The 12624-nt window shown below is 44.4% G+C and overlaps 1 protein-coding gene across 1 annotated transcript; it reads right to left on the reverse strand.

Annotated features, from left to right (window-relative positions):
* Positions 1-7260: 7260 nt before the first annotated feature.
* Positions 7261-10997, reverse strand: LOC103696970 (brassinosteroid LRR receptor kinase BRI1-like). Its single transcript, XM_008778713.3, has one exon. It carries the CDS (start codon positions 10926-10928, stop codon positions 7542-7544), a length of 3387 nt encoding a protein of 1128 aa, XP_008776935.1. The 5' UTR covers positions 10929-10997; the 3' UTR covers positions 7261-7541.
* Positions 10998-12624: the final 1627 nt, after the last annotated feature.

Below are 12624 nucleotides of genomic sequence, written 5' to 3' on the forward strand. Positions count from 1 at the left end.
CAAATCATCTAAATACTAATTTCTTTTATTGATTTACACTCAGAATCATGCCTTTTACATGCATGGTAAATTTTGACTCGTATTAACTGTTATCATTTAAACTCAAACCTATTCTCCCTCAAAAAAATTCCAAATAATATTATCTTTTTATTATTAGGCATATTTTATTTTACTCTTAAATATAAATATTATATAAAATATATTTTACTATTGAATTCATGAGAAAATGTTTCTTTCTATATTACTATAATTAGAGCGGATAGCTGCTGCAGAATATTCGCAAATTGACGGGAAATTATAGTGTCTTTACTATGGTGCCTTTTAGATTACTACCAAACAATGAATAGGGCAGTTAATTTAGTCTCCTTCTATATTACTCAGCACTCGGATTATGACATCTTCTTTTTTTTTTTTTTTTATGTACGCGTAATACAACAATAAGATCCATCCGATCAATCAAAGAATACGGGTTAAAAAAAAAATCTAATGCTTTCACGTAAAAGTGCAAAATTTTTTTCCCAAATAAATTCTATCAAAATTAAATGTTCAAACAATTACTATTATTCTATTATGATGACGTGACATGTACCAGTTTTGGGGCTACTGGGGATCAGATTCCAGCCTCCAAGCCTCTGTCAAGAGAGAGCATTAAGACAACGCCCACGTGAGCCCTACGACCAGCTAATAATAGCAATAATTGCGTTGCCTTAACGACGCATTGTAAGCAGATAAAAAAAAAAAAAAAAGGAGACCCCCTCGAGGGGGCGATGCCGTGGACCCCACCAACCGGGATCGACCACGTGGCCGCTCGTGAAACGCGCGTTGCCACCCCCCACTTCTCGCTCTAGTTTAATCCAAATGCGTGACAGTGGAGCCCGTGGAAAGTGGAAGGTGACGGGACTCCGGGGAACAACCACATCTTATTATATATTTATCTCAATCATGATCCATTGATGCTACCGCCCACCACCCTTAATAATACTGCTACTACTGTTGCTACCCCAAGGGGTAGTCTAATTCAATTCTCATAAATAATGTTTTTGAAAGTTATATATGGTAGAGATAACTTAAGTAGAGTATTCCAATCCTGATTTCTCCTAATTTGCAAAAATGGGTGCCACCACCAAATCTACATGATGTTGTTATTTTTTTTGTCACAACTAAACATAATCAAAGTAAGATTGAGCAGCCTCGCAATTCTATTTACCATCCAAATACTGTGTTGGTATGATGCAAAATGTTTCATTGATCTTTTATGAATCATCCTAATCCTCTCTCACCATATTAGATAAGGTGCCAATGCTATTGTTTTTTGTCACAACTAAACATAATCAAAGTAAGATTGAACAGCCTTACAATTCTATTTACCATCCAAATATAGTATTGGTGTAATGCAAAATGATTCATCGATCTTTTATGAATCATCCTAATCCTCTCTCACCATATTAGATAAGGTGCCTTTTCCAAATCTACATGACGCTGTTATTTCGTATCACAGCTAAACATGATCAAAATAAAATTTAACAGCTTTGCAATTCTATTTACCATCCGAATGTGATGCGAAATGATTCATCGATCTCGTGTGAATCACCCCAATCCTCTCTCACCATATTAGATGAGGAACAGAATTTGAAGATGGTAGCATTGCACAACGTTACTTTGATAAAGATAAAAAGAGTTGATTTCCACTATTATATTCTGCGGTAGATTTATTTAAAAATGACATAATATCTATTATAATAAATAACAACAAAACCATTGGGCTAACCTGCTATTGCAAGACTATCAGTGGGCAGCCGAGACGGCTCGCCACCCCCCGACGAGAGAAGCGGAGACGTCCCGATGCACGTGGGCACTCAGCCCCCCACGGCGCGGTACCTGCCCCCACGAGCCTCCACACGTGCATGAACATGCGTGCCCATCTGCTATACACGTGTGGAGCATGAGCTCCATGCAAAGCTGGTAGGGGTGCGTACTAGGCTTCGCACAATACGATTTCCTGAGTTATTGAACCGACCCACCTCCCGGACGTGGGTCCCACCTATCAAGGGTAGCTGGCATGGGCTATCGAATGGGCCCCATCTTCTGCCATATTATCCGCGACTGATTTGGTTATCTGGCCTACCTATTGCGCTTCTCGAGCCATTCAGAGAAGCCAACAGTGCGGCAGATTGAAACTTATGCTGCTCATCAATTCGGAAGTTTTATATGAGAGAACCATACTTTCTGTTTTAGCTCCATTGCAGTGCATTTTATTGTCGGGCTCTTTAGACTGTATTTATACTCGTTATGTATGAGTCGCTGATGTACATAGGAAAAAAAATTCAATCATTGAAACTCGAAGAAAACTATATAACAAGTTCCAATATATAATGTACAACATGATGCTAAGTTTTTAGAGCATCTACAGGCATATCTAACGTAGGATCAGGGTTGCATGTTTCACACAAGAGAAAGATTCATCTTCTTTCTTTAATTTACGCAAATCATAGAACTCAAAGCACTACAAACTCCTTCTTTAATCCATTTGTATAAGAAAGATGAATCCTTTTTGGCGAAAGAGACACCCTGACTCTCGAGCATATACATTTAGATCAATTTTTGTCGTGCTGGGTGCTTGTAAGCCTTGTGCGAGACATGCATCACTAGCAGCACGTTCATGCGCAAGCGTGCATTATATTGCACTGTTGGAGTTAGCCTGTCATGACAGAGATATATGGCAAGACCTTCTTCAAAGCAATTAATACAGTCAATTAAATGTCCCTGACCTACCTCATTCCATGAACTCGTTGAAGATATGTCTCCGGAAACTAGCTGGCCTGAAGTGAAAGATATGGCCATATATGGGAGCTTATATGCTCCACACAATCTGAAAGATAACAGATGACAAAGATAGCATTTCATACAAACGTAAGGTTATTTACCCAGGTTTTGACTGATTATTCCTACCAGGATAGCTTGTCATAACATGAATGCAAATAGTACATACTGGCAGCTGGTCAGTCATTTACCTAGAACAAGGTGAGATCCTCCATCGCCATCCATGAATGGATACATACCCGTGATCAAATTGTAGAGTGATTTCATAATATCCAAATTTCAACTTCTCAATAGTCCTTAAATTTCTTTTCATCGATCCTTTGTCTCCTCTTCTCAACCAGAAGTAGTATTACCAATTATATAACAGTTCGACTGTATTAACTCATCTTGCATTTAATCTTTGGGTAGTATAACCGAACACCAAATAACCAACTGCTAATATATGCAAGTTAACAATCTATCCTTGTTCTTCCTGGATGAATGATAGATATATATATGTACTGACAATATATAAAAGACAATGTTATTCACGACGTTCTTGTCCATTGTTAGAAAAGAAAAGAAAAGAAAAGAAAAGTTTCAGAAATGATTAAAGAAAAAAAGCAAGCAATTATTACTTCAGTCAACAAGCTGCAGAATAATTTAGCTGAATGTTTGAAAGCACGTACACAGTTCTTCCCCTAATTTATTTTTTTTTCAATTTTTGTGCAGCACCACAAACATGCGGAATACAATACATGAAGTACTCGAAAAGGACTGAAATATACATTGCTTCCATTAGAAAAAGGCAAAGATCCAAGATTGCCTGGAAACAGTATTTTACGTGAAGAAGACGCTGAAGGGAAGGCCGGGGAAAACCCCCTGCTGTCATGAGGCCCATGTTGCCTCCCCCACTGGGAACTCCGAAAGCTATGGATGGGTGTATGCTGACCTTACCGTGAGTAGATTAATGTAGTCATCTTTCTGCATCTTGTGCTCACGTTCAAATTGAAAAGTAGAAAAGAACAATCATATATACATTAGTATCAAGAGTACTATAAAAAGTAACTAGTAGCTTATCAAGATGAGTTCCTGGTTCATTCAACTTGCTCTTGTTTGAGGCTTACAAATACTTGACTCTTTCGTTCATCGAACATTTTCTTAGGTTATCTAAAGCCAAAACACGAATGCCTAACAATGATTCTTTGACCATTCGGGGAGGTTAAAACTTACTACTTGTAATGGTGTTATCAATTAGTTCAACTTGTAGAAAGAAGAGCTAACCCCGATTGTTATTTGCCGATGCTAGGAAGAAGTGTTGGTAAGTTGTCTACAATGCCAAAATTTACGATGCAGACGTCGTAGGTTGGAGACAGAGATAAAGAAGATGAGGCAGAGCTAACAAATAGAGATACAATTTCTGAGGGTTCATATTGACCAGTTTAAATCGTTATTCCAGAAGTTTGTTCCTCCTCAAGTAAATAACTATATCTATTTAAATATTTTACATAATTATTATATATATTTTTGTATGAGCTTAATAAATTATAATATCTTATAATTTTTGTATTTTTAACTTCTAAAGTTTCTATCTTTTTTTATAGATTTATAATACTTCCAGCAATGGACCACTGATAGCCCTTAGACTTTTTTTTAGGAGTTTTATATGTTTATATTTTTAAATTTTTTGAAACACATCAAGTTGCAATAGACATTCAATCATATTTGACAGCGTAAATGTAATCATATAAATATTTGCTATTTTGACATATGATACACGTGTTATTATATGACTTCTGATATATATGTGTTTGGTATATATATATATATATATATATATATATATATATATATATATATATATATATATATATATATATATATATATATATGTATGTATACAGATTTTTTTAATTTTTTAAAATAAATTTTAAAAAATAGTTTATACTTACAATGTTACAAAGCATTGCCAAGTTAACGATACTTTAAAGTGTCATTACAAGATACACAAACGATGCAAATAAGCATCATCAATTGATAATTAGTGATGCTAATTTGCATTGTTAATTAGCAACGCAAATAATTGTTGTTAATTAGAGACGCTTTAGTGCTGGTGCTCTTCGTCGATTAACGACGCATAAAAACGTCGTTTTTCTCAGCTCATGATGCGAACTAAAAGCGTCATAAAATTATTTTCTCATGGTCATACTGCTGATGCTTTTGCAATGCTTTAGAAAATACCAGAGTTCGGTCACGCAGCACTTTTTTGTATCGACTGATGATTTAAAAAATATCAGCAATGCCAGAAGTTCTTGTAGTGTTACCATCCTATAGAATGGAATAGCGTATCAACTGTCTATAAATTTAAACCAGCAAGCTAATACTTTTTAAGTATTTTATTTAATTTTTCTCGATGTTTATAGACGTATTTTTCCAGCTCATGCTGTAACAACCCAGGACCTCACCCAAAATGACTAGCTGGAAGGTATTATTTGGGTTCCTTGATCCTGTATAAGTACCCAAGATCTACCCAGCGAATAATCGATGTGGGACTAAACACACGCCCGCACGGGTCCTCACACATGCCATCATGCCTTTCGATCCGTTCTAGTATGAATGATTTTAAGCTTCTCAACTGAAAAAGAAGGGGAGGAGCCAAGCATAATAAGGAGCTCATCATGGTTACGTAGATTTGCATCATTATAATGTCTTGAGAGAAACACATGCGAGCAAAATCCTTGAAGGGGATCTGACGGAATCTCTATATTCTATGGTCTAAAGAAGCACTCTATGGCTTTCCCCATGGCTTCTTTTGTTCATGCTGCACATCAACACATAATACCATCACCCAATGTATTATTGTTAGCCATCCAGTGGGGGCTCAATAAATTGTCCCAAAATGGCCTATATGTCCCCTTTCTCACATGGATAATGGAGGGCTCAGAGCACCAACAGGCTTCTCAGGGTCCACAACATTATGGCACTATTTTGAAATAGCAGATCTTTAGCTACTCATTATTCAGTGGCCTCCCATGGTGCCATCTTTTTATACAACTATTCCCAAAGATGTCTCAAGAAAGTAGAAACTGTTTCAATTGCAAGCCACCTACTTTCCTAAAAGCCCTCAATTATAGAGCTATAGTCATCATAAGCATCAAGATTTCTATCTGCAAGACCAGCTTCTGCAATGCTCTTGTTACCACCTCTAATTGGTATTTCATTTTCTTCACAGCATTTTTCTCCTCAAAGAAATCAAAAATTTGGGGGCTGCTACGCGGGGGTAGGCTTGTCCCTTCCTCCCTCCTACCCCTTTTTTTAAGCAAAAAAAAAAAAAAAAAAAAGAAATCAAAAATTTCTCTCTCAAAAATTTACTCTCAACTTTTATGGAGATAAGTTTATTTTTGACCAACAAAAGAAATTTTAGCCCATTCTTTGCCAAGGACTTAACTGAAGTAACCCATATCCATCTCGGAGAGTAAATCTGGAGGGGTTATTTTAACTGCTCTTATGCAATGAAATACAGAGATCCATCTCTGTTTCGGAATCCATGTCACTTTTTTGGTGCACAAAAACCCCACTTTACTGCTTAATATCCGCATGCATGCAGCTGCAGCATGAAAGGCAAGTGGTGATTAAACAACTCCAGAGGCACTTACTTTAAAGCGATCCACCCATTCTAATATTATGACAAATCTCCTTGAATGCATCTCCATTCTTTGCATAATGAACTGCAGATTTGCTTAGATTTTTTAACATTAGTTAAATATTCAAGATGCCAGGAAGTTCTAAACAGCACACAACCATGCACGAGAAGATGGAGTAGAGCTTGCTCTAATTAGAAAACCGTGTATAATAAGCTTTGGAATCACGCTACATGTAAGAAATTGCGTAAGATGACAAAAGTAATGAGAGAACATTTGACCCGTTAAAAGGCTGAATAAAGATGAGCCAGCCATGAGTGGGAGCAGATTAGCTGTTCTGCATCAAATGGAAAAGCAGTGCATAAGTTCTAAGCTTTGCATCCCCACCTGCTGGCCAAGATGATGCCCTCCCTTTGTGGACCATGGCAGTCTTGCTGCTGGTTTCCCTACAGAGTTCTGAAACATATCCTCCTTGATGCTTTCTGGGATTTGGATTGAAGTAGTTGGAGTTTAGACAAAGCTAGGAGCTTGTTCTCTGATGGAAAGGAAACATACGGGAAAGAGTAGTCAAATGGCAAGAGGAGCGCTTCATATAGAAGGATGTTTAGCAGAGCACTCGTAAATGAGTTGAAGCTTCTAAGCAATTTTGTAGCACAAACACTAGGTATAAATTCGAATTGACTTTATAAGAATTAATTATAGCTTTCTTAACGAGAATGGAAGACGCATACATATCTTAAGCATCCGATCGATCTATATTAAGAGGTATGCTTCGAACCACAAACACAAGGAGGATTTCAGAAATTTGGTCATGGAAGAGCATTCAATTATTTCTAAACATGGAATTGGAATTTGAAGAAAAATCACTTTTTATGTACAATACATGATAACTATAAGCGACGTATGAAAAAGGAAAAAGAACAAAAACATGGGTTTTTATAGTCGATATAATACATTCACCGATGACGCTACAGGAAAATTTTTTCTCATACCACTGAAATGGTGAGAAATGATGGCTGAAACGCAGATATGGGAGGCTTAATTGATTCCATTGCCTCCCTTCTCTGAAAAGAATTCTGCCATTGTTATTCCACCCCCTCTTTAATCCTTCTCCTCTTTGCCTTCCTTCAGGCTCATATCGACCACCCCAAAACTCCCATCAACCGAAGCTGGAGGAGCCGAGTTTGAGGAATCCACTGTTGAGCCAGCTTGAATCTCCTTGAACATCGCCATCACTTTTAGCATCGTGGGGCGCCGTAATGGCCTGTCATCCAAGCAGACACAGGCAATCTTAAGGTGCTCTAAGAGCTCCAGCTCCAGATTAGGGTCCTCCTTCAGCAGTTCTGGATCGAAGACATCGCTGATTCGAAGCTTGGAGTGCTGCTTCACCCACCCGACCAAGTTATTATCCCCAAAGTCTGATGAGTCTGTTGGCTGCCTCCCTGTGAGCAGCTCAAGCAAGACCACACCATAGCTATATACATCCCCTTTGGTGGTGCACCGGAAGCTCTGGTAGTACTCCGGTGGGACGTAACCCGGTGTGCCTGCAAGTGTGGAGACGCTCAAATGTGTGTCCATTGCGCTCATAAGCCTCGCCATTCCGAAATCCGACACCCTGGCTTCAAAGTTCTCGTCAAGAAGGACGTTGCTCGACTTCATATCTCTGTGAATTATGTGGGGAATGCAGCTGTGGTGGAGGAATGCCAGACCTCTCGCTGCCCCGACCGCAATCTTTCTTCTCGCCGCCCAATTTAGCTTGATCCCGGCCTTCTTCCGGTCGTGCAAGACGTCCTCCAGACTTCCATACTTCATGTATTCATAGACCAAAAGCCGCTCTTCTCCAACCTTGCAGTAGCCCAGTAAAGGAACCAGGTTGCGGTGCTTGATCTTTCCAATGGTCTCCATCTCGGCCATGAACTCCCGGTCGCCTTGCCCGCTGACATGAATCAGCTTCTTGATGGCAACAACGCTGCCATCCTTAAGCTGGGCTTTGTAGACATCCCCAAATCCACCGGAGCCAATCAGGCTGTCGTCGTGGAAGCCGTTGGTCGCCTCAAGGAGATCGGCGAACGTGAGCTTGCGAAGAGGCTTCTCGAATGTGGCAAGGTTGATGCTCAGGGCCTCCGTGGCTGTCAGCTTCCAGTTGGAGTTGGCAGGGCCAGATTGAGATCGGCTGTCACTGATGTAGAAATCGAGCGAGCTGTTGCCGTTTTCTTTCTTCCTCCTCTTCCTCTTCCTGGTCTCCACCGCAATGATGATCGCACCAAAAATGCAGAAAAGGGAGAAGAGCAATCCCATTGCGACGCTCCCAGCGAGGGAGCCCCGCCCACCGCGAGGCCTCTGATGCTGGCTGCTCGCAGTGCCATTAGCACTCTGTCCACAAGATGGGAGAGGGAAGCCGCAGAGGCCGGAGTTGTTCTCATACCGGTACCGCGGGAAGGTGGCCAGCTGCCCCAGCACAGGGATGGTCCCATTGAGCTTGTTATTGGAGAGGTCGATCTCGGACAGCATGGAGAGGCCGGAGAAGGAAGACGGGATCGGACCTTCGAGGGCATTATGAGAAAGATCCAGGACACCAACAAAGCGCAGGTTGCCCAGGTCCGATGGGATCGGTCCGGAGAGCATATTGTGGCCCAGGTTCAAGATCATGAGGTAGTACATGCTCCCGAGCTCCCTCGGGATGACGCCGACCAGCTGGTTGTTAGAGAGATCGAGGAAGATCATCGAGCCATTGTTGTTGAAAGTGTACTGAGTGCTCCCCATGTAAACCCGGGTGAAGTTGCAGAACCGCCGGCTCGGCAGCCGGTTCAGATCCTCCGGCCGTATTCCGGCGAACTCCAGCAGGTTCCCGGACCCGCGGCACTCGCTGCTCCCGTCGTTCCTCAGGTACACGTACCGCTTCCCGGTGACCAAGCCGACGGCGATGTTGCCCGACTGCCTGGCGAGGGCCGGCGGGATGGTCCCGTTGAGCTGGTTGTTGTTGAGGTCCAACCAAATCAAGCTCTTGCAGTCCCCGAGCTCCGGCGGGATCGGGCCGGAGAAAGAATTGTTCCCGAGCTTGAGGATGGCGAGGCTGCCGAGCCGGCCGATCCAGGAGGGGATCGGGCCGCTCAGGTGGTTGCTCGACAGCGAGATCCAGTTCAAATCCGTGCAGTTGCTGAGGCCGGCCGGGATGGATCCTGTCAACCCATTATTGTCGAGGATGAGGTTCTCCAGGCTCCGGATGTTGGACAGCTGAGGCGGGATCTCGCCCTCGAGCAGATTCTGCCACATGATGAGATCGCGGAGCGAAGACAGAGAGCCCAGAGTGGCGGGAATGAATCCGCTGAGGTAATTGAAGCTGAGGTCCAGCGACACCAATTTGGAGCAGTTGCTGAGGGACTCCGGAATGCGACCGGTGAACTGGTTGTTCTGAAGGTAGAGCTCTTTCAAGCTACTTTCCTGGCTTTGGCAGAGAGCCGTGGGGATCGACCCGGAGAAGCCATTGGAGCTGAGGTCGAGCAGCTCGAGCATCGAGAGCTTCGAGACCGCGTCCGGGAGGGGCCCAGAGAAGTTGTTGAACGAGAGCTCGAGAATCTCGAGTTTCGGCATCGAAGAGACTAGGGTCTTGAAGGGGAACTCGCCGGAGAAGTTGTTGCTGGAGAGGGAAAGGGAGGCCAAGGAAGAGCACGAAGAGAGGTCGGAGGGAAGAGGGCCGGTGAAGTGGTTGGCAGAGAGGTTCAGGTAGCGCAAACTCCGGCACCCGCCGAAGACTCCCGCCCCTATCACGCCGGCGAGCTGGTTCGCCGACAGGTCCAGGTGTTGAAGACCGGAGCAGTCGGTCATCGCCGGGATCCTGCCGGTGAGCCGGTTTCCGGTCAAGTCCAGCCGCCGGACGAGGCCGAGGCTGGAGAGCAACCACCGTAAGTCGGCCTCACCGGAGATCTTGTTGTATGAGAGGTCGAGGACCTCCACCGAGAACCCACCGGAAGGGCTTTTCCCGGCGGGAGGGATCCCAAAGGAGTTGCCGGAGAGATTGAGGGATCTCAGCCCCGAGCAGGCAGCGGCGAGGTTAAAAACATCAACCACCGCCCCCCTGAGGCCATTACCCGCGAGGTCCAGCACGGCGAGTTGGCTGCCACACCGGGACGCCGCCGCCGAGATATTTCCAGTGAGGTTAACGGAGCGGAGGGACAGACTCTCGAGACTCCCGAGGGTCAAGAGATAAGAGGAAACGGAGCGGAAGTCGACGCTGAGGACGAGGCTCTGGAGGGCGACGCCGGCTACGCGACCAGCCTTGCAGTTGACGCCGGCGAATGAGCAAGGGGTCTGGCTCGGGTCCCAGTTTTGGAGGACCTGAGGATTGGGGAGCGATCTCTTGAAGGACATCAGAAGCTCCAAGTCCCCGGCCTCGCTCGATCCAAGCCCTAAGAAGAGTAGTAATAGTAGAAGCAGAAGAGGGAGGAACTCCATGGATGCGCCGTCGAGGTCTCCTTCTCTTTCACTCATGGCGGTAGCAAGGGTTTCTAGAGTTTGAGTTCCGTCATTAGAGAGGCTCGGGGTGGCGAGGGGAGTCAAAAGGTTAGGGGCGGGGAGGAGGACCGGTTATTTATCGAGGAAGAACGGAGGAGGAACAGGCCGGACAGGGTTGTGGTGGGGCCCACAGGCCATGTGCCCAGCTAATTACCGCTTTTTAAACTTAATTACTTAACTATTAGGATAACTTAGTTTTATTCCCACGTTCGGATCTTTGACGGGAGTCCGCCGATCGGACGGCATCGATGGAGGGGAATCTGGCCGAGATTCGCAACGTGGAGAGCGCTCTGCTCGAGGTGGAGTCACGTGGTTCCGAACCTCCCGTTTACGGTTCCCTGTACCGGAAATACCCCTAGATATTGGGATTATTTTATATTTATAGAGGGGACTAGGGGCAATTTGGATGGTATTTTGGTCATTTTACGAGGGACAGGGATGGCCGCAGGCTCCAGGCGGTGGCTTCGTGTCTACGGAAAGGGTTTTGGCTTCTTCGCGTAAGATCCGACCCAACGCTCGAGGTCCAGATCCTACGGTATTTCGATTTAGATGACAGACATGCCCTCGGTCTGCTGCATAAACTTCGTACTTGGTCATAGTCGCTCTCGTTTCCGATGCCGGAGCTGCTTCCTCTGGAGGAGGGCATTTTGGTCATCTGGAGTAATTCCACTGTAAAAAAAAAAATACAGTGGACATTTATGTTTTTATTACTTTTTTTTACCCTGCGTGAAATCGAACGCGTAGGTGAAGTCTGCCTCGGTCTAAGACATGTAATGAGCTGTCAGCATCATACGAGATCTCGGGGAGTCGGTGGAGAATCGATCTCGGTCGTCTATTTACCTGACGATCAAAACCGTTCAATTGTCGATCTTGTGCATGATGGACGGTGATATTTGGGTCATAGCGGAAGAGGTAGCAGGAAAAGGAGGCAAAGCGGAGGATTTAAAAAAAATCCAAAAAATGATTCATAGCGTGAAAAGGACGAAGCGCAGAGCTAAGTATACTGCCCCAATACGCTCCCCAGGGTTTTAAAAGAAGCCACTCCTTGGTAAATTTTTGGGCGATATTTGTTTATAGAAATTATAGGCGAAAGCATTTCTGTTGGGGGAAACCGAACGGGGGCGACATAGTAGCCTACGGCAAGTTGCGGCCACACACCCGTGCAATAAATGTAGATGGACCACGAGATGGCGTGGTAGGCCCCACTTGTCTCACGCTCCAGGCCTAACATACCGAACGAAGAGACGCAGGAATTGGACCACGAGAGTAAATCCAAACCCCAGAAATCGGCGGAGGGTTAGAAAACCATGGAATGGGGCGAGATTACCGGTGCCTCAATATTCAGTCTTTTCAATGTCTAAACGGGCACGGCGAGACTCAAGAGAGATTGATAAGGGGGAAGTGGGACCCAGAGCCGGGACGGACACGTGCGGCTGTCTGCTGACCGTGACGTGGCGCACGTAGTGCGGGCCCCACGCGGGGTTTGACCAATCGGCAGCGATCTCTGCCGTCCGATGGATGAAGGGGAGGGCCCACCGATCTAAGGGATCGATTGGGAGAGGTACACTTGGGTTTGTATGCGTATCTACGGAAGGGGTCGAGAAGGGCCGTTAGATCGACGGCGCATCTAACTTTAGATTTACCGGCTCCTTTTCGGCTTCCCCGGAGAACG

Source organism: Phoenix dactylifera, unplaced genomic scaffold, assembly GCF_009389715.1.
Source record: "Phoenix dactylifera cultivar Barhee BC4 unplaced genomic scaffold, palm_55x_up_171113_PBpolish2nd_filt_p 000767F, whole genome shotgun sequence".
NCBI classification, from domain to species: Eukaryota; Viridiplantae; Streptophyta; class Magnoliopsida; order Arecales; family Arecaceae; genus Phoenix; species Phoenix dactylifera.

Bases quoted from the DNA above. Each gene is read 5' to 3' on its own strand.
- LOC103696970 (XM_008778713.3), bottom strand. From the start codon at position 10,928: ATGAGTGAAAGAGAAGGAGACCTCGACGGCGCATCCATGGAGTTCCTC.